The sequence below is a fragment of the Cyclopterus lumpus genome, chromosome 1, assembly GCF_009769545.1.
Source record: "Cyclopterus lumpus isolate fCycLum1 chromosome 1, fCycLum1.pri, whole genome shotgun sequence".
Taxonomy (NCBI): domain Eukaryota; kingdom Metazoa; phylum Chordata; class Actinopteri; order Perciformes; family Cyclopteridae; genus Cyclopterus; species Cyclopterus lumpus.
In genome coordinates, this window is record NC_046966.1 from 22701259 (window position 1) to 22720609 (window position 19351).

The 19351-nt window shown below is 43.7% G+C and overlaps 1 protein-coding gene across 1 annotated transcript; it reads left to right on the plus strand.

Moving 5' to 3' along the window:
- LOC117732962 lies at nucleotides 1-18897 on the plus strand. The gene is made up of 22 exons (XM_034536224.1): nucleotides 1-137; nucleotides 1294-1391; nucleotides 1521-1634; nucleotides 1782-1871; nucleotides 2380-2446; nucleotides 2536-2773; nucleotides 2851-4651; nucleotides 5042-5215; nucleotides 5537-5710; nucleotides 6215-6261; nucleotides 6477-7049; nucleotides 10739-10749; nucleotides 11316-11598; nucleotides 11882-11950; nucleotides 12880-14746; nucleotides 14987-15160; nucleotides 16113-16286; nucleotides 16419-16592; nucleotides 16946-17119; nucleotides 17470-17643; nucleotides 17976-18022; nucleotides 18145-18897. The coding sequence occupies exons 2-22, from the start codon at nucleotides 1303-1305 to the stop codon at nucleotides 18726-18728; spliced, it is 7098 nt and encodes a 2365-aa protein (XP_034392115.1). The 5' UTR covers nucleotides 1-137; nucleotides 1294-1302; the 3' UTR covers nucleotides 18729-18897.
- Nucleotides 18898-19351: the final 454 nt, after the last annotated feature.

Below are 19351 nucleotides of genomic sequence, written 5' to 3' on the forward strand. Positions count from 1 at the left end.
GGTCGGGGGTGTTTTATTTTGAAAGGACCCTGGTATTAAAGCAGAGCCAAGATAGGGAAATCCGTAACTAGTGAAACATCCACGGTAATGTACAAGGTTTATGCATCTTAAAAACCTCAGGAAACCCAGCTGAAGAGGTATTTTACAAGATATATTTACTAGTTAATATATTTTTAAAAGATTTTTAACTTAACTACTTGATGACGTGACCTTAAACAGTAACTTTAATTGTGGTTAATGTTGTAGTTTATTAATGCCGGTGGGATGATTGACACTAGACTCGCTGCATACAGTTAGTTTTAAAGATGTTTAACATTCGTTAAATCTGTATTTATTATCAATATTGACGGATTCGTGCTTTCGTTCCTCTTAACTTTCACTTTCGCTCTCTCGTCGTGACGCAGATCCCTCCAAACCCAAAAAAAAAAGAAAAATTAAATAAACGTGAGGATAAGCGGTATTGGAAATGGATGGATGGTGTTGAATGTCGTATTTCTCTCTTTTAATCCGTCTTATGATGGCTCGTGTAATGTGACTGTTTCTGCCTTTTGACACCATCATTTCAAAGTGTATGACGCGTGTGTGTTGTTTGTTTGTGAGACAATTACCAGAGTTACGTCACAAACGGCGTGAGGTTGTTACGGTGCAGGTGACAGCGGAGCGCGGTGACCTTCTCTGTCCTTCAGCTCTTGTGATGATGGCGGTGGCGTTGGGTAAAGGGCTCCCTCTAGCGGAACAAGAGCGGAACTACACCTCTGCCTCAGACCAAACGTGTGCCAACCACACGGATTGGTGAATGGGTGTCTTTTCATGACGTCATTATGAGTTGTTTTTTTATTGTCCTCAAAAAGGTGGTAGAAACACACATTTTAATAATAATAATTGCAATAATATTTTTTGGAATATTAATAATAAAAAAATTTAATTAGTTTTAGTGTAGATTTTTCAGGTCGGGCTAAATTATTTTGTTGGATGTAATCTCACAGTCGACGCGGTCAACTCGTTTTATGTGGGAACAAATAACTGTTTAGCTGAGCTCGGCTTAAACTTTAAAAAAATGGTCGTCGAAACTAATAATGTTTTTATCTTGAATAATTAAGATACCAAGCTTGATAATGAAAACGTGACATCAAATAATAAAACAAATTCTGTAACGAAACAAAAATTGTTTGCAGTTTGAGTTTTATTTTATACTTAACATATGTTGATATGTTGTGTTATCAGTTAATTTGATGATGGTGCTGATGAATAAATGTGTGAGCGCCTGACGGCATCTTTTTTGTGTCGCTGCAGGCCTTCGCTATGAGTGTGTGTGTGCAGACAGAGGAGGAAGCCCCTCCCTCTAAAACCACTCCGCCTGAGGAACGCCACGCCCCCTCCAAAGCTCCGAGGTGAGACGAGGATCTCCAAACGTCCGCGACTCTTCTCCATGTCGGGGTGCTCGGCACACGAATCCCCTCCGCCGACATTATTCACAGTCAGAGCTCTCAAAGTGTGTGTTGTGTTGTGTTGTGTTGAAGTCCGGAGCAGCAGCGTCGGCGCAGACCAGACTCTCCCGGACCTGAATCCAGCTGTGTGTCCTTCAAGTCCATGGAACCGCCTCTGATGTTTAAACAACTTCCTTCAGAGAAACGGTGAGTCAGAAATACGATCGTGTCATAGTCGAGCGACTATTATGAACCTTATTTTAATGTTCCCAACTGGCCGTGACGCTCCATTCAGCCAAGGATACGTATCGCTGAAGGTTTGAGAGGCGTGTTGGTGTTTCTGTTCTGTTTCAGTGTCCCTCAGGGCCCAGACTTTGAGTCCACCAAAAGGTCCATGATTGATCCCATTGCCTTCGGAGATGATCACCACTCTGCTGAAGACGGGTAAGAAGTTAAACCGGATGAGTTCGTTAAGCTGCAGCTCCCCTCTAGACCCAATCAAGGCCCCAGTGAGCCGGTCCACTAGCCTCGGACCCTCTCTGGCGGTCCCAAAGTCAAACCTAAAGGTGGCTTTTGCCATCAGGACCGCTTAAGCTTCGGAACTGAGGAGATACGGTCTGCAGAGTCTAACCTCTTCTAAAAAAACATTTTTATACACTTGCCTTTCTGTGATGTCGTCTTTTTATTCATTTGACCTGCTTTTTATAGCTTTTACTCTTCTTCATGTTGTATTAATAACTTTTAAACTTTCTATCAGCCCCATGTTTAGTACAAAGACACAGACCAGTTTTCCAAGATGTGCAACATGGTTGAAACTTAAAGAATTATGTAATAAATGAGATGCTATCGCACCAATGAAATTGAGCAGCATCTTAGATCAATCTAAAGGTGTCATTGGTTTCACCTATTTTACCTCCCCCCCCAAAAAAAAGTCAAATATTTTTCTCTACAGTTTCCAGGACGTTCCCAGTGGGCAGTCCGTCAAGCTTCAGCCACAGGATTTGGACTCCATATTTAGGGTGCGTAAATGTCCAACAACAACCTTTGACCTCAACTCCAAATACAATAAACACCATTTTTAATTATTAGGGTTTTTCTTCTTTTCCAGACGCTCGAGGAAAGCATTGCCGCCTACGTGAGGAGCGTGCTGAAAACGTTCCAAACAATCCTGAGCCGTGGTTACCCAGAATGCCTAAAGAGTGAGGACGAGGAGGTGTCGAATGGTGAGGAGGAGGAGGAGGAGGAAGAGAAGAGGAGGAGGAGCAGCCGAGAGGCGTGTCTGAAGATCACACTGCACTTCCTGAGGGGAATGAAGCAGGACGAGCTGGCTCAATCTCTGGAGAGGCGTAAGGGGATTTCTTACTTTTCTCATATTAACATGAACATCCACTGATCGATCTCCTTTTATTGTGCGTTCATCCAGGGACCGTTGCTGCGGTTTGTCAACGTCGACTCAAATCCAACCTGCAGAACCGCTTTCAGTGCGTGTTTGAGGGGATCGCGAAAGCAGGAAATCCAACGCTCCTGAATCAGATGTACACGGAGCTCTACATCACAGAGGGAGGGGCCACCGGGGTCAATGACGAACACGAGGTCAGACAGATCGAAACGGCATCCAGGAAGACGGACGCACCGGAGAGAACCATCAGGTGCGAAGACATCTTTAAACCCTTACCTGGGAGACCAGTCAGAACAGTGATGACGAAGGGAGTGGCCGGAATCGGGAAAACGGTCTCGACGCAGAAGTTCTCTCTGGACTGGGCCGAAGGCAAAGCCAACCAGGACATCCACCTCACGTTGCCGTTCACGTTCAGGGAGCTGAATGTGCTGAAGGAGAAAAAGTACAGCTTGGTTGAACTGGTCCACCACTTCTTTCGCGAAACCAAAGAAGCAGAGATGGGCCAGTTGGACAAGTTCCCGGTCGTCTTCATCTTTGACGGTCTGGACGAGTGTCGCCATCCTCTGGACTTCCAGAACAACGAGGTCCTGACCGATGTTAATCAGTCCACCTCGGTGGATGTGCTGCTGACGAACCTCATCAGCGGGCAACTGCTTCCCCATGCTCGTCTCTGGATAACCACACGACCTGCGGCCGCCGATCTGATCCCCCCCCAGTGGGTGGACATGGTCACCGAGGTCAGAGGGTTCACTGACCCACAGAAGGAGGACTACTTCGGGAAGCGATTCGGAGTACCGGAGCCGTCCGGCAGAATCGTCTCCCACATCAAGAAATCGCGAAGCATCCACATCATGTGCCACATCCCAGTCTTCTGCTGGATCACTGCTACAGTTCTGGAGGACGTGTTGAAGACCAGAGAGGGAGGAGAGCTGCCCAAGACCCTGACTGAGATGTACACCCACTTCCTGGTGGTTCAGACCAAACTGAAGAACATCAAGTTTGATGGAAGAGCTGAGAGGGATCCACACTGGACTCCGGAAAACAGGGAGATGATTGTCTCTCTGGGAAAACTGGCTTTTGAGCAGCTGCAGAAAGGGAACCTGATCTTCTACGAATCCGACCTGATGGAGTGTGGCATCGATATCAGAGCGGCCTCAGTGTACTCAGGGGTGTTCACGCAGATCTTTAAAGAGGAGAGTGGACTGTACCAGGACTCGGTGTTCTGCTTCGTCCATCTGAGTGTTCAGGAGTTTCTGGCGGCTCTTCATGTCCATCTGACCTTCATCAACTCTGCTGTCAATCTGCTGTCAGAAGAAGAAACCATCTCCTCGTGGTGGAGGTTTCTATTCAGAAACAAACCTGAACCAACACATCTCTACCAGAGTGCTGTGGACATGGCCTTGAAGAGTCCAAATGGACACCTGGACTTGTTCCTCCGCTTCCTCCTGGGTCTTTCTCTGCGGACCAATCAGAACCTCCTACAAGGTCTGATGACGCCGATGGGGGGAAGCTCAGCGACCGATCAGGAAACAGTCGAGTACATCAAGAAGAAGATCAGTGAGAATCCGTCTCCAGAGAGAAGCATCAATCTGTTCCACTGTCTGAATGAAATGAATGACCGTTCTCTAGTGGAGGAGATCCAACAGTACCTGAGTTCAGGAAGCCTCTCCACAGATAAACTGTCTCCTGCTCAGTGGTCGGCTCTGGGCTTCATCCTGCTGTCATCAGAGAACGATCTGGACGTGTTTGACCTGAAGAAATACTCTGCTTCAGAGGACGTTCTCCTGAGGCTGCTGCCTTTGGTCAAATCCTCCAACAAAGCTCTGTAAGTGGAAATATGACGGCTAAATGTGTCGCATGTGCCGGATCGTTCTCAACTAATGGGTGTCTTTGTCAACAGATAGGCACAACATTTAGCCAATTGATTGATCAGTTGAAAACTATTTTAGATTTTGTCCACTAATGGAGCCATGGAATAAAAATAAAAAACATCTGTCACATTACAGCTAGTTCATTTAAGGTTTTGAGGAATTTGGGATAACAGAGGAATGAGCCTATTTTTATTTATTTTGTATTGATAGCTGTTAAATCCCAGTAATATGCACAATAAAATAAAATACACTAATTGTTCAAAAGATGGTCTCTTCACTCCTTATTTGTAAAGGCAACTATAGAAATGTGATGTGTTTTTCATATAAGATGCTCTGTCCTTCAGGCTGAGTGGCTGTAATCTGTCAGCGAGAAGCTGTGAAGTTCTGGCCTCACTTCTCAGCTCCCAGTCCTCCAGTCTGAGAGAGTTGGACCTGAGTAACAACGACCTGGAGGATTCAGGAGTGAAGCTGCTCTCTGCTGGACTGGAGAGTCCTCACTGCACACTGGAGACTCTCAGGTCAGTTTTTTAAATCATTTAAATATTGTTTGACGTAGACGTTAATTTGCATGGAACAGACACTCAACACCAGCAGGATTTATTAAAAGCTGCCGTATCAATTCTCCTTAAATTGTTGACCTTTCAGGATGTTTCTGCAAAGAGACTACATTCCACAATCATTAAAGCTGCTTTTATTGTTATTTTGTACACCCACCAGGGGATAAAAGGACCACGCGCAATATAAATGTCACTCTGATGAACCCACTGTCCATTACAAGGCATCAGCAGACGGCGGACGGACCAAATTAATGAAATATAATTCTGTGTCGGTCTCTCCAGGCTGTCGGGCTGTCTGATCACAGAGGAAGGCTTCACCTCTCTGGCCTCCGCTCTGAAATCCAACCCCTCCCACCTGGGAGAGCTGGACCTGAGCTACAACCATCCAGGAGACTCAGGAGTCAAGCTGCTGTCTGCTGGACTGGAGGATCCAGTCTGGAGGCTGGAAACGCTCAGGTATAAACCGACAACAAGAGCTCCCCGTAACACTGACGAGCTCGGGGTGGTTGGTTCACAGTCAATGAGACTGACTGAATGATCCTGGGTCTGCTATTAGTAAGGGGGGGCCCTTACTAATAGCAGACCCAGGATCATTCATTGACACATTCTATTTTTGACAAATTCTCAAGTGTTTTTCCAAACCATTACCTGTTCTGAATCAAGGGTCCAATGGTGGAGGGTCTCAGGTGCTTTACAGATTATAAAACCCTTCCATGCACATTTGTGATATTGGGCTGCATCAATATAATTGACTTGACTTAATAGTTTTCAATCCAAGATAAAACGTATCTGTCGGACCACTTGACGTGAATCTTTTCTTCAAGTTATATTTATACCTTTTTTGTTTGTACCTTTTGTTGTTGTTTTATCGTTGTTATTATTTTTGATGTGAAGTTCAATTGAGTCTCGAAGTCTGAAGTTCATGGATGAGGGAGCTTCTGACTTTGTTTCTTCCTCCAGAGTGGAACAGGGAGGAGAGCAGTGGCTGAGACCTGGTCTGAGGAAGTGTGAGTGTTCACTTTGATTCATGAAAACAAGGCAACGCATGTCACTTCAAATCAAACGCTCGCGTGTCTGCATTCAATTCTCGGTGTGAAAGAAGATCCAAAAAGACGAGTCATTGCGATTTGATCTATGCGTGTCATCTGTTAATGAAGCAACAGACAAACCCATCAGGGGTGTGAGATGATGAACTGTACTGTGTCTCGTTCTCCTCCGTCAGACGCCCGTGACCTCACACTGGACGCACACACAGCAAACAGACACCTCCAGCTGTCGGACAACAACCGGAAGGTGACACACGGGAGAGAGAAGCAGCCGTATCCCGATCAGTCGGAGAGGTTCGACTACTGGTATCAGGTGATGTGCACAAAGGGTCTGACTGGTCGCTGTTACTGGGAGGTCGAGTGGAGCAGAAGGATTGACATCGCAGTGACCTACAGAAGAATCGAGAGGAAAGGAAAAACCAACGACTGCAGGTTCGGTGGGAACAGTCAGTCCTGGTGTCTGTTTTGCTCCGATGTTGACGGCTACTCCGTCAGTCACAATGACGGTAGTACAGACCTCCATCACTCCTCCTCCTCCGCCCCCTCCTCCTCCAACAGAGTAGGGGTGTATGTGGACTGGCCTGCCGGCACGCTGTCCTTCTACAGAGTCTCCTCCGACACACTGGTCCACCTCCACACCTTCAGCACCACATTCACCGAGCCTCTTTACCCCGGGTTTGGGTTCTGGTTGTCTGAAACCTCGGTGTCTCTGTGTTCACTGGAGGAGGGAGATTCTCCTGCTGTGCTCAGTTAGCACTCACACAGCTGACTGTACTACGGCCAAGTTCTTCTTTTTTTTTTATAGCTAAATCATTCTGAACCCCCGTCAAGACTTTTAGTAGTTATTTTTCTTTGGTCACATTAGCCTGAACGGATAATGATTTCTCATCCTTGTGCCTCACCGGAGGATATTGAGGGCGGGTTACCTGTACGCTGCGATGCTTCCTTTCCTATTTCCTGTAGGGAACACTGCACCGGTGGACCGGAGGAACCCGTACTTCAGTTGTACTGCTTGTCACTGTACTCACTTCCTATGGGTCATAAATAAAGGAGGCGTCTCGTGAATTCTCCTTCACATCGTGCCTTGACCTCGAGATGTTTTCCGTGAAGAAAAGGTGCTTAGAATAATTTTTTTTGGACTGCAGGCCATCTGTGTAAAGCACCAAATGCAGTTTGGCAAAGATAGTCTATTGTTTCTTGAAAGGATGTGTTATCATGTCAGTTCTCGGGCTATGCATCTTCTATATTAGACCTCTAACAGAACAATAATATATCTAAATGAAAGGATTAACGTGGTGTTTGTATATTTACCTGTACTGTTGATACTCAAAGCGCTTTCCTGGTACCATATAGTCTCAATCTATAATATATTAAAGGGTCCGGGGGACCGCCACGGGACCCTATTTCAGAAAATATAATCACGGTAGTCGAGGTCGAGGGACAAATTTAGATTTTGATGCCGTTTCAAACGTGTCATGTCACGCATATATATATATATATATATATATATATATATATATATATATACGATGTTTGTTAAGTTCTAAAAGGGCATTTTTGCACGTCGAGAAAAGTCACATTTTGTAGTAATTGTCGCTGTAATGTGTCGTATTGAATCATAATACTATGTGAAAATACGTAATTAGGGTGAGTCAGATTTCCACCGACAACATATTCACTGAGCCTCTTCATCCTGGATTTGGGTTGTGGTTTAATTCCTCAATGTCTCTAGATTTTTGTAGTTTTAGTTGTGGTCTTAATTACTTTCCGACTGCAATTTTTCAACGGATGTGACTTAGAATACATGTCTTGCATTTACAAAGCAATAAATTAGCCTTAAAGAAGCTTCAACTAAGTAAGTTTCGACTGAATGTAAAGAGGTCCACCAAGTTCCAGTGGTTTGCTGGAGGAAGGTCGGCTAGAAATTCCTTGTGAGGATGAGAAGTTACATAAGTTATGATAAGTTATAATCTATATATGTCTGTAAGAACCAGCAAGTGTTATTACTTAAAGTCTTTAGCTTCTTTACTGTGACTTAGGTCAGAATATGTGAGTGGTTTATAGTTACAAGAGGAATTTAAAACAAATCCTTGAAAAAGTCTCTGTCTTTTTTTGTGAGTCATCAAATTCAAATCATTATACAGATGATGAGAAATGAGGGATTTTGTTGTAAATTTACTTTGGTACTGATTCTTATTTTTACATTTGTTTTGCATATATGTATTTTTGTATTTCACCATTTTTTTTATTTGACCCTGTGATGTGTGTATTTTTTTTAAGCCTGCTTTTTTTTTAGAAGACTGTCTGACCAACGTATTTCAATAAAACTCTTTTTATATTCGATTGACATTGTGGCCTGATTGATTGATTTCTTCTTTATCTGATTGAATATCTAAACATCTTTAAAATGAGATAACTCAAGTTGCAATGGAATCACAGATTTTGACCATTGAATTAGTGATTCAACAGCGTGCCTTTACGGAAGAACCTTTACTAAAGGCCTTACTGAAGGTCTTTACTAAAGGCCTTACTGAAGGCCTTTAGTAAAGACCTTTACTGAAGACCTTTTCTGAAGACCTTTACTGAAGAAGGCCTTACTGAAGGCCTTTACTGAAGAAGGCCTTACTGAAGGTCTTTACTAAAGGCCTTATTGAAGGTCTTTACTAAAGGCCTTACTGAAGGCCTTTACTGAAGACCTTTACTGAAGACCTTTTCTGAAGACCTTTTCTGAAGAAGGCCTTACTGAAGGTCTTTACTGAAGGCCTTACTGAAGGTATTTACTAAAGGCCTTACTGAAGGCCTTTACTGAAGACCTTTACTGAAGACATTTTCTGAAGACCTTTACTGAAGAAGGCCTTACTGAAGGCCTTTACTGAAGAAGGCCTTACTGAAGGTCTTTACTAAAGGCCTTACTGAAGGCCTTTACTGAAGACCTTTACTGAAGACCTTTTCTGAAGACCTTTTCTGAAGAAGGCCTTACTGAAGGTCTTTACTGAAGGCCTTACTGAAGGTATTTACTAAAGGCCTTACTGAAGGCCTTTACTGAAGACCTTTACTGAAGACATTTTCTTAAGACCTTTACTAAAGACCTTTACTGAAGGTCTTTACTGAAGACCTTTACTGAAGACCTTTTCTTAAGACCTTTACTAAAGACCTTTACTGAAGACCTTTTCTTAAGACCTTTACTAAAGACCTTTACTGAAGGTCTTTACTGAAGACCTTTACTGAAGACCTTTTCTTAAGACCTTTACTAAAGACCCTTACTGAAGGTCTTTACTGAAGACCTTTAATGAAGACCTTTAATGAAGACCTTTTCTTAAGACCTTTACTAAAGACCTTTACTGAAGGTCTTTACTGAAGACCTTTACTGAAGACCTTTACTGAATGCCTTTACTGAAGACCTTTACTGAAGGCCTTTACTGAAGGTCTTTACTAAAGACCTTTACTGAAGGACTTTACTGACGGACTTTACTGAAGGCCTTTATTTAAGGGCTTTACTGAAGGCCTTTACTGAAGGCCTTTATTTAAGGCCTTTACTGAAGGCATTTACTGAAGGCCTTTACTGAAGGCCTTTACTGAAGGACTTTACTGAAGGCCTTTATTTAAGGTCTTTACTAAAGATCTTTACTGAAGGCCTTTACTGAAGGACTTTACTGAAGGCCTTTATTTAAGGGCTTTACTGAAGGCCTTTACTGAAGGCCTTTATTTAAGGCCTTTACTGAAGGCATTTACTGAATACCTTTACTTTCATGACTCTGCAGTCACTTAAAGGCAGCAGGTTTCTGCTTCGTCTGCTGTCTCTTTTTGGAGTGGTGATGTTGCTGTAAAACTGATTACACATGGCACATGCATTGCTTACATTTGACTGTTGCAAAAATAACCACAGCAACGCCTTTCGCCTTTGTGCCCTTCCAACTTGTTGTGTAATGGACTAGTTTAACACAGAAGCTGATACAACATTGGTTACAAGTTGTTGAGCTTAGTAACTGGATGTAAGGTTGTACCGGTAGTTTCCTATAAATGCAGAACAGTCAAGAGAATTGAACTTTAAAGATACACAACAAGTTCACAGCGTTCCCTAACTGTCCCCGAGCCTTGTGTGTAAAATGAATGACAGCAATAATCTACAAATTATCTCTAATCTCAAGAGTCTCTGATCTTTATGAGCCACTCTTGGGTCAACATTTTTTTGCAATCTAGGAAAGTTAAAAACAACATACCATGCTGTTGTGTTGATATAGTAACAAACAATGTTGTGTTGGGTATTAACAGGAATTCCCATGAAAAAAGAGGAACCTGAATAAACTGAAGTTAAAACCTCAGCCTGACTATTTCCTCATACTTCATTTCCTTTAAACTTTCGTAACCTAATCAAGCATCCAGACTGCAGAGTGACTTTGACGTTGTCGACATGTTCTAACATTCTCCACACCTTCAGGTGAGAGATGTGTTTGTTCTGCTTTAGCTCATTATGTCGATAACTTTGTGGATACATTTATAATGTGATGTGAAGCTCACGGGATCTTTTAGCTCCTTTCACCTGACTGTGAACTGGTCTCTGTTTCTTGACACTGAAGCCGTCAAGATACTTGTCGTTTATTCAGTGTCGGAGAGTAACAGTATTGCTGCAGCTGCTCCAGTATAGAAGGACACATATTTTGAGCAGTTGGTCTGTCGATCCATCGCTCTGGTCCAAACTGAATTACAACTAGTGGATGGATTCTCATACAGACATTCATGTTCCCTTCAGGGTGAATCTTAATGACTGGTTATTGTCTGACTCCTATATTGCTATCATGAAGTTGTCCTCTGGCAAAACTTGGACGCGTTTATAGGTTAAAATGCTATAAAAGAAACTATAATATTCATATTGAGATGCGTCAAGCTTAAAGTAATAATCTCTCATATTGTCATTTAACTAAGTGTCTGTCAAGTCCCTATCTCTCACCGAAAGGTATAACATAATGGGGATTTAGCCTGTGGCCCACTTGCATTTGATGCTTGATTTTCATCAGGAAGCCACGATGACGTCAGAGGACCTTTTGAACACTCTGGAGGATTTGAGAGACGATGAATTTAAGGACTTCCACTGGCATCTGCAGCAGCACGACATCCTGGAAGGCTACCAACCCGTCAGAGTGTGTAAGCTGGAGAAGGCAGAAAGGCGGGACACTGTGGATCTGATGCTGAACACCTTTAAACGTCACGGAGCTCTGAAGGTGACCAAGAAGGTTTTGGAGAAGTTAAACAGGAATGATCTGGTCCAGATTCTAACAGACGCCAGCTCAGGACCAGAAGGTCAGTCACACTTTATTCATTGTTTTTTCTTTAGCAAAAAGAGTGTGCAACAACATACTTGTACTGTAACAGGGATTCTGAAGCTCATTGTATTTATCAAAGATACAGTAATTGGAAGCCTGAGCTCGTACAAATCACACTCCCACCAATCAGCTATCCAATACAGCATCACATTAACTTCAGTCAATTTTTTAAATCCAATTAAGGAGCACTGATTAACTTGATGATACATAATAAGAAATACGTCAAATTGATAACATAATACATAACCTGTCCCACACAGCTTCAGAGAATGTTATTGATGTTGGAGAGACTTCAGAGAACAAAGGAACTTCCTGCTCTCAGATTGAAGGTAAAGCTTCTGTATTTTTTGGTATCTAAGTCCTGAAAGACAAAGTGTATAGACGTTGATGTGCAACGGATCTTGAGACAATTACAGCTCACAACATCTTCCATCCACCAAGACAGACCAATCGCCACCAAGCGTGGCAAAAAAAAAAAGAAGTAACCTTGAACCCTGAGAGGAAGGACTTTCGTATTTGACATTTTATCCAGTAGATGGCAGCAACACCAGCAGCTGCTCAGTGGACCCATTAGGCAGGAGACATCGCGAAGGAGGCGGGGCCAATGAGGCATGAGGCCAGGCCCTTGAGGCAGGAGGCACAAAGAAGGAGGCGGGGCCAATGAGGCATGAGGCCAGGCCCTTGAGGCAGGAGGCACAAAGAAGGAGGCAGGGCCAATGAGGAAGAAAGCCATGAAGAAGTAGAGTTAGTAATGTGCAATGAAGAGACGTGGATTCGGCCCTAAGGGGAGAGAGAGAGAGAGAGAGAGAAGAGGAGATAGGTGCTCAGTGTATCCTAAAACAACCCCCAGCAGCCTATAAGCCTATAGCAGCATATCAAGGGGCTGGACCAGGGCAAACCTGATTCAGCCCTAACGACAAGCACTATTAAAGAGGAAAGTCTTAAGTCTATTCTTAAATGAGGTGACTGTGTCTGCCTCCCGGACTGAAAGTGGAAGCTGGTTCCATAAAAGAGGAGCTTAATAACTGAAGGCTCTGGCTCCCATCCTATTTTTTGAATAGAAACGAAAGCATTAAGACAACTTGGTGTTTCACAATTACCGTCACTAAATACTAGAATACTGTCCAGAGACAACTTGCTCCACCTCTTTAGATTCTCTTCAGAAACAAACCTTTAACAAAACAAAAAGCCTGCATTTACTGAAAGGGGCATCTGTAAAGATGCAGGCTGATGTTTTTGTTCTATTTATGTCCTACAGATGTGATTGTTCCAGTACCAGAGCCACGGCACATCTCATATTACCAACACTTGCTTCAATCACACCTCCAGGATGAGTTCATGTGTGCACAAGAGGGCTGGGCCCAGAAGAAGGATGAGCAGCGCCTCGATGATATCTACACAGAGCTGTACATCACGGTGGGGGGTGACGTACACATCAACATGCAGCATGAGGTCAGGCGGATTGAGGCGGCGGTGGTGAAGCCAGCAGGAACAGAGAAACCAATCAAACCGTGTGACATGTTCCAACACCCCTCTGGAAGATATAAACCCATGAGGACAGTGCTGACCAATGGAATTGCAGGAATTGGCAAAACATTTCTTGTGCGCAAGTTTGTGTTGGACTGGGCTGAGGGAAAAGCCAATCAAGATGTGCAATTCATTTTCCCCTTGACCTTCCGCCAGCTGAATTTATGGAAGGGAGAAAGGTTTTGTTTGTCAGAACTCATTCATAAATGTATCACGGAGACCAGAGACATCAAGGAAGAAGCTCTTAATCACATCTTTACAACTCTGCAGTCATCAGGAAACACCAACTATGACAAGAGTGAATTCAAACTTATGTTTGTTTTGGATGGACTGGATGAGAGCCGGCTTAATCTGGACTGCTCTACCTGTGAAAATCAGGCCGTCAACATTGACGTGACAGCGTCCACCTCAGTGGATGTGATGATGACGAACCTCATCAAGAAGAAACTGCTGCCCTCTGCTCGCCTCTGGATAACCACACGACCTGCCGCAGCCAATCAGATCCCTTCTGATTTTGTGGACATGGTGACAGAAGTCAGAGGGTTCACTGACCCACAGAAGGAGGAGTACTTCAGGAAGAGATTCAGAGACGAGGAGCAGACCAGCAGAATTATCTCCCACATCAAGACCTCACCAAGCCTCCACATAATGTGCCACATCCCAGTCTTCTGCTGGATCACTGGTACAGTTCTGGAGGATGTGATGAAGACCAGAAAGGGAGGAGAGCTGCCCAAGACTCTGACTGAGATGTATGCAGAATTCCTGGTCTTTCAGATTCATCAGACAAACAAGAAGTATGACCAAAATAAATGCATTCAGTGCATTAAGTCATTAGCAAAACTGGCTTTCCGCCAACTGGAAGAGGGTAACCTGATCTTCTACGAGAAAGATCTCAAAGAGAGTGGCATTGATGTCAGTGGAGCCTCGGTATGCTCAGGAGTGTTCACAGAGATCTTCAAAGAGGAACGTGGGAGGAAGAGTGATGAAGACAAGATGTTTAGCTTTGTCCATCTGAGTGTTCAGGAGTTTTTGGCAGCTTTCTATGTCGTGAAGGCAGTCATTAACAAACACAAGAATGTGATGTGTGAGCCAGGGAAGAAAAGTGGTGAACAAATACGAATGGTTTTCAGCAAAACCTCTATGACTGAGGTCCACAAATTTGCTATTCACATGGCCTTGAAGAGTCCGAATGGACACCTGGACCTGTTCCTCCGATTCCTCCTGGGTCTTTCACTGCAGACCAATCAGACTGGTCTACGAGTCCTACTGAAAAACAAAAAAAGCTCAGCGGACGATCAGGAAACAGTCGAGTACATCAAGAGAAAGATCAGTGAGAATCCGTCTCCAGAGAGAAGCATCAATCTGTTCCACTGTCTGAATGAAATGAATGACCGTTCTCTAGTGGAGGAGATCCAACAGTACCTGAGTTCAGAAGGTCTCTCCACAGATATACTGTCTCCTGCTCAGTGGTCGGCTCTGGTCTTCATCTCACTGTCATCAGGAAATGATTTGACTTTGTTTGACCTGAAAAAATATTCTGCTTCAGAGGAGGCTCTTCTGGGGCTGCTGCCTGTGGTCAAAGCCTCCAACAAAGCTCTGTAAGAGCACAAAAAAGTGCAGAAACTACCTGCGTCACATCTGTAGGGTTGTTCTCCACAAAATGAAGTCTTAATAAACTGTAATGTCTAGTCAACAATTTTATTAGTTGATCAATTGAAGTCTCTCAAATTGTTTTGAAAATTACAGTCTAGTTCATTTGAGCCTAAAATGTACATTTCTCACATATACGATAATAGAGACAGTCTCAGTGTTTGTTTTCATTTCTTACTCTTCATCAGGCTGAGTGGCTGTAATCTGACAGAGAGAAGCTGCGAAGCTCTGTCGTCACTTCTCAGCTCCCAGCCCTCCAGTCTGAGAGAGTTGGACCTGAGTAACAACAACCTGAAGGATTCAGGAGTGAAGCTGCTCTCTGCTGGACTGGAGAGTCCTCACTGCACACTGGAGACTCTCAAGTCAGGTCACGTTGTGATGCTTTTGGCTAACGTTGCATGGTAAACTGCAGAAATTCCTGGTGAACAAACAATATTAATATGGAAACGTGCAGGCTCTAGTGCACACACATTGATAATTGAATTTCTGTACACTTCGTGTCCAACATATTTCCATATATCCATGGACTCTAAATCTTTGATTGAGGGAAACAATGTGGAAAACCATGTGGAAAACCCATTCAGACAGAAAATCCTCACCAGAGAAGTTTTGCCATAGGTTCTGATCATGGTACTCTTTCCCCATTGGTGAAACAATTGTTTGTTTGTAACTGTAACAGTCAAATATTGGTTTGTTTTTTTAGTGTGTGCACTTGTACCAAGTTAGTGTTACCGTGGGTGGTTCCCCTCTAGCACAAAGACGCTGTAGACAGGATCTAGTTCACCAAGCTTTATTATCTGGTTCAATACGGTCTTTGCAGTGCGCTCCCTGCCTCCCCCCTGAGCGCCCCTGCCGCGCCCGCTAGTCTGCCTGGAGGATGGCGGCGTAGGCCCCCTCGGGATGGCCGGATGGTTTACCAACTGGCACTTTGGCCAGGACGCGCACCAACGGCGCACTACCGCCCGGATTCCCGGCCAATAAAATCGAGCCATTATCCAGTCTAGCGTTTTCTCATAGCTCATGTGACCAGCCATCGGGTTATAGTGAGACCCCTGGAAAATTATTTCCCGGCGGCTTTTCTGCACCAGCAACTGGGTGTTCTCCTGCCCTGTCTGAGTGTCACAGCTCAGGCCAATTAGGCCTCCACCTGGTACCGTTCCCTGAGCACACTCCCCCACTCCCTTCTGCAGCTGAGCCTAACCATGCCACGCCACCACAGCACTTTACATCATAACAACAATAAAAAATTTACACAATTGAACATACCTTAAATGTTAAAGCAAAACATAAATGCAACTATTTAAATATTTTCAGATTGAGTCTATCCAAGCTCACAAATAATTGCTGTCAAGAGCTCTCCTCAGTCCTCAGCTCCCAGTCCTCTAGTCTGAGAGAGTTGGACCTGAGTAACAACTACCTGCAGGATTCAGGAGTGAAGCTGCTCTCTGCTGGACTGGAGAGTCGTCACTGCACACTGGAGACTCTCAGGTCAGATGTAATACGCTCGCAACTTATAGCTGATAAAGTCAGCAATTGTAGTGGGAAATTTCTAAAAATGTTTTACATTGTAGACATTAAAAACAGTGGCAGTGTTTGTCTTCATCACTAATTCTCCTTCAGGCTGAGTGGCTGTAATCTGACAGAGCTAAGCGGTGAGGTTCTGTCCTCAGCTCTCAGCTCAGAGTCCTCCAGTCTGAGAGAGCTGGACCTGAGTAACAACGACCTGGAGGATTCAGGAGTGAAGCTGCTCTCTGCTGGACTGCAGAGTCCTCAATGCAAACTGGAGACTCTCAGGTCAGACGTCACTATGATGCTTTTGTGTAACAACGTACTTTAGTGTAGTTTTATTGCATGCCTGTTTGTTTTTCATTAAAATCTCAATATTAGACATTACTATTTCTATAGTTCAACAGTGTTCTTAATCTTGACCACGTTCAAATCATTATATCTTTGCATTTTGAATCTTAAATACATTCTCGTCATGGCAACTGCTGAGTCGGCGGTTTTCAGCCAACGGTCCTCCAGAACTACAGCCATACTGATGACAGAGAAAAATGTGTTTACCTGAGAGGGAACCGGAGGGTGGGTGCTACATAAAATACTGAGAAACTATATTGAAACTTAGGAAATATGATCTATGTCTTTAGGTTGAGTCAAACCAGGCTTACAAAGACCTGTTGTCGGGAGTCCTCACAAGTCCTCAGCTCCCAGTCCTCTAGTCTGAGAGAGTTGGACCTGAGTAACAACGACCTGGAGGATTCAGGAGTGAAGCTGCTCTCTGCTGGACTGGAAAGTCCACGCTGCACACTGGAGACTCTCAGGTTAGTACTCGTCTTATGTTGAACAGATGACCATTTAAATGCTAATGGGTATACAGGTTGATGTCAACGATGATGTCCAACAAGTGCAGGATTTTAATATGTACTGGAGAGTATACCAGGAAACAAGTCTTTGCAATTTCAGAATACATACAGTCATATATTCTTTAATTCTGCAGCAAATTCAGTCAACAAATTATAATGTTAACTGGTTCTGTTGATGACATTCACACATGAATGGTGAGGACGTCTAACACTGAGCTAATTCTAATCAGTAAATTCACACTAACAAGGAAAAGGACCCCTATTCAAACACAAAAATAACAAAATTCTGTGTGTGTGTCTGTGTCCAGGCTGTCGGGCTGTCTGATCACAGAGGAAGGCTTCACCTCTCTGGCCTCCGCTCTGAAATCCAACCCCTCCCACCTGGGAGAGCTGGACCTGAGCTACAACCATCCAGGAGACTCAGGAGTCAAGCTGCTGTCTGCTGGACTGGAGGATCCAGTCTGGAGGCTGGAAACGCTCAGGTATGAACCGACAACAAGAGCTCCCCGTAACACTGACGAGCTCAGGGCGGTTGGTTCACAGTCTTTACCAGCAGCACCGCTGATAGCAGTGAAGACGGTGACTGAGAGTTCCTGTCCCCACTGAGACTGAGCTCCTATCTGGTGTAATACCAGATCAGCATTCAGTTACAACAACTGCAACAATCATGTCGGGACTGTGTGTTTTATGTCAAGTCATTTTAAAATGTTACATTAGTCATATTCTCTTCTCATGGGTTATACAGCCTCTCTCAGGACTTTTCTTCAGCAGCATTCTGAATCATTTTAAAAGAGAGCTTTGTTTCTTCCTCCAGAGTGGAACACGGCGGAGAGCCGAGGCTGAGACCTGGTCTGAGGAAGTGTGAGTGTGTGTTCGCTTTGATTCATGAAAACAAGGCAGCGCATGTTAAAGTAGTTTGTAAAAGGTTGTGTATCTGCAATCGTTTCTCAATAAACTGTACTGTGTCTCGTTCTCTCCACCAGACGCCTGTGAACTCACACTGGACACAAGCACAGCCAACGTAAACCTCAAACTGTCTGACGACAACCGGAAGGTGACTGCATTGACGGAGGAGCAGCCGTACCCCGATCACCCACATAGGTTCGACTTCTGGCCTCAGCTGATGTGTAGAAAGGGTCTGACTGGCCGCTGTTACTGGGAGGTCGAGTGGAGAGGAAGGGTTTATATATCAGTGACTTACATAGGAATCAAGAGGACAGGAAGCAGGTCTTGCTGCAGGTTCGGAAAGAACGATCGCTCCTGGAGTCTGTTGTGTTCTGACGTCGAAGCTTATTCTTTCTGGCACAACTCGAAAAGCACACGTCTCCTCTCCTCCACCTCTTCCTCCTCCTCCTCCTCCTCCTCCTCCTCCTCCTCCTCCTCCAACAGAGTAGGGGTGTATGTGGACTGGCCTGCTGGCACGCTGTCCTTCTTCAGAGTCTCCTCCGACACACTGGTCCACCTCCACACCTTCAGCACCACATTCACTGAGCCTCTTTATCCCGGGTTTGGGTTTGGGCTTGGGTCATTCTCATATAGTCCCTCAGCATCGCTGTGCTCTCTGTAAGAGTGGGGAGTCTACTCTTACAGATAAAACACACACACACACACACACACTTTTTTTTTTTTTCTCACGTTGTGCTAAAAAATTACAAGAAAATATCTTTGTCTCTTTTTGCTCTCCAGCTAATGGAGAATGTCTGTGAAAAAAAATAAAAAAATTAACTTGAACCTGATTTGTGGTGTAACAATGTTCTTTCAAACAAAAAAGTAAAGTGTATATTTTCAAAATATGATTTTATTTTTCAAACGAACGTGACAATCATCTTTTTTTTAAATGTTTTAATGTAAATTGGTATTAGAAAATATCCCTGTGATATATTTGAAAAGACAGAATCCGGTTTAATTTTTACATAATAAATATATTTATATAAATGGGGAAAGGTGAGTGTCGGTGTTAGTTATAAAAGAACCGTGTCAATATGTAATATGTTTCTACCAAATACTATATGGCATGGAGTGCCATAGTAAAAAGTAAAAAGTAAAAAAGTACAATATTATATATAAGTATAAAGTTACATAATGTGTAAATAATATTAAAGTCCAATTACTTAATAAAACATTTAGTAAATGTACGTTCAACACTAAAACCACGACTGAATCTTTGGGCAATCACATAAATAAAATATA

Bases quoted from the DNA above. Each gene is read 5' to 3' on its own strand.
- LOC117732962 (XM_034536224.1), top strand. From the start codon at position 1,303: ATGAGTGTGTGTGTGCAGACAGAGGAGGAAGCCCCTCCCTCTAAAACC. The intron at 1,635-1,781 runs GTGAGTCAGAAA...GTTCTGTTTCAG, and splicing joins CAACTTCCTTCAGAGAAACG to TGTCCCTCAGGGCCCAGACT. The intron at 11,599-11,881 runs GTCAGTCACACT...TGTCCCACACAG, and splicing joins CGCCAGCTCAGGACCAGAAG to CTTCAGAGAATGTTATTGAT.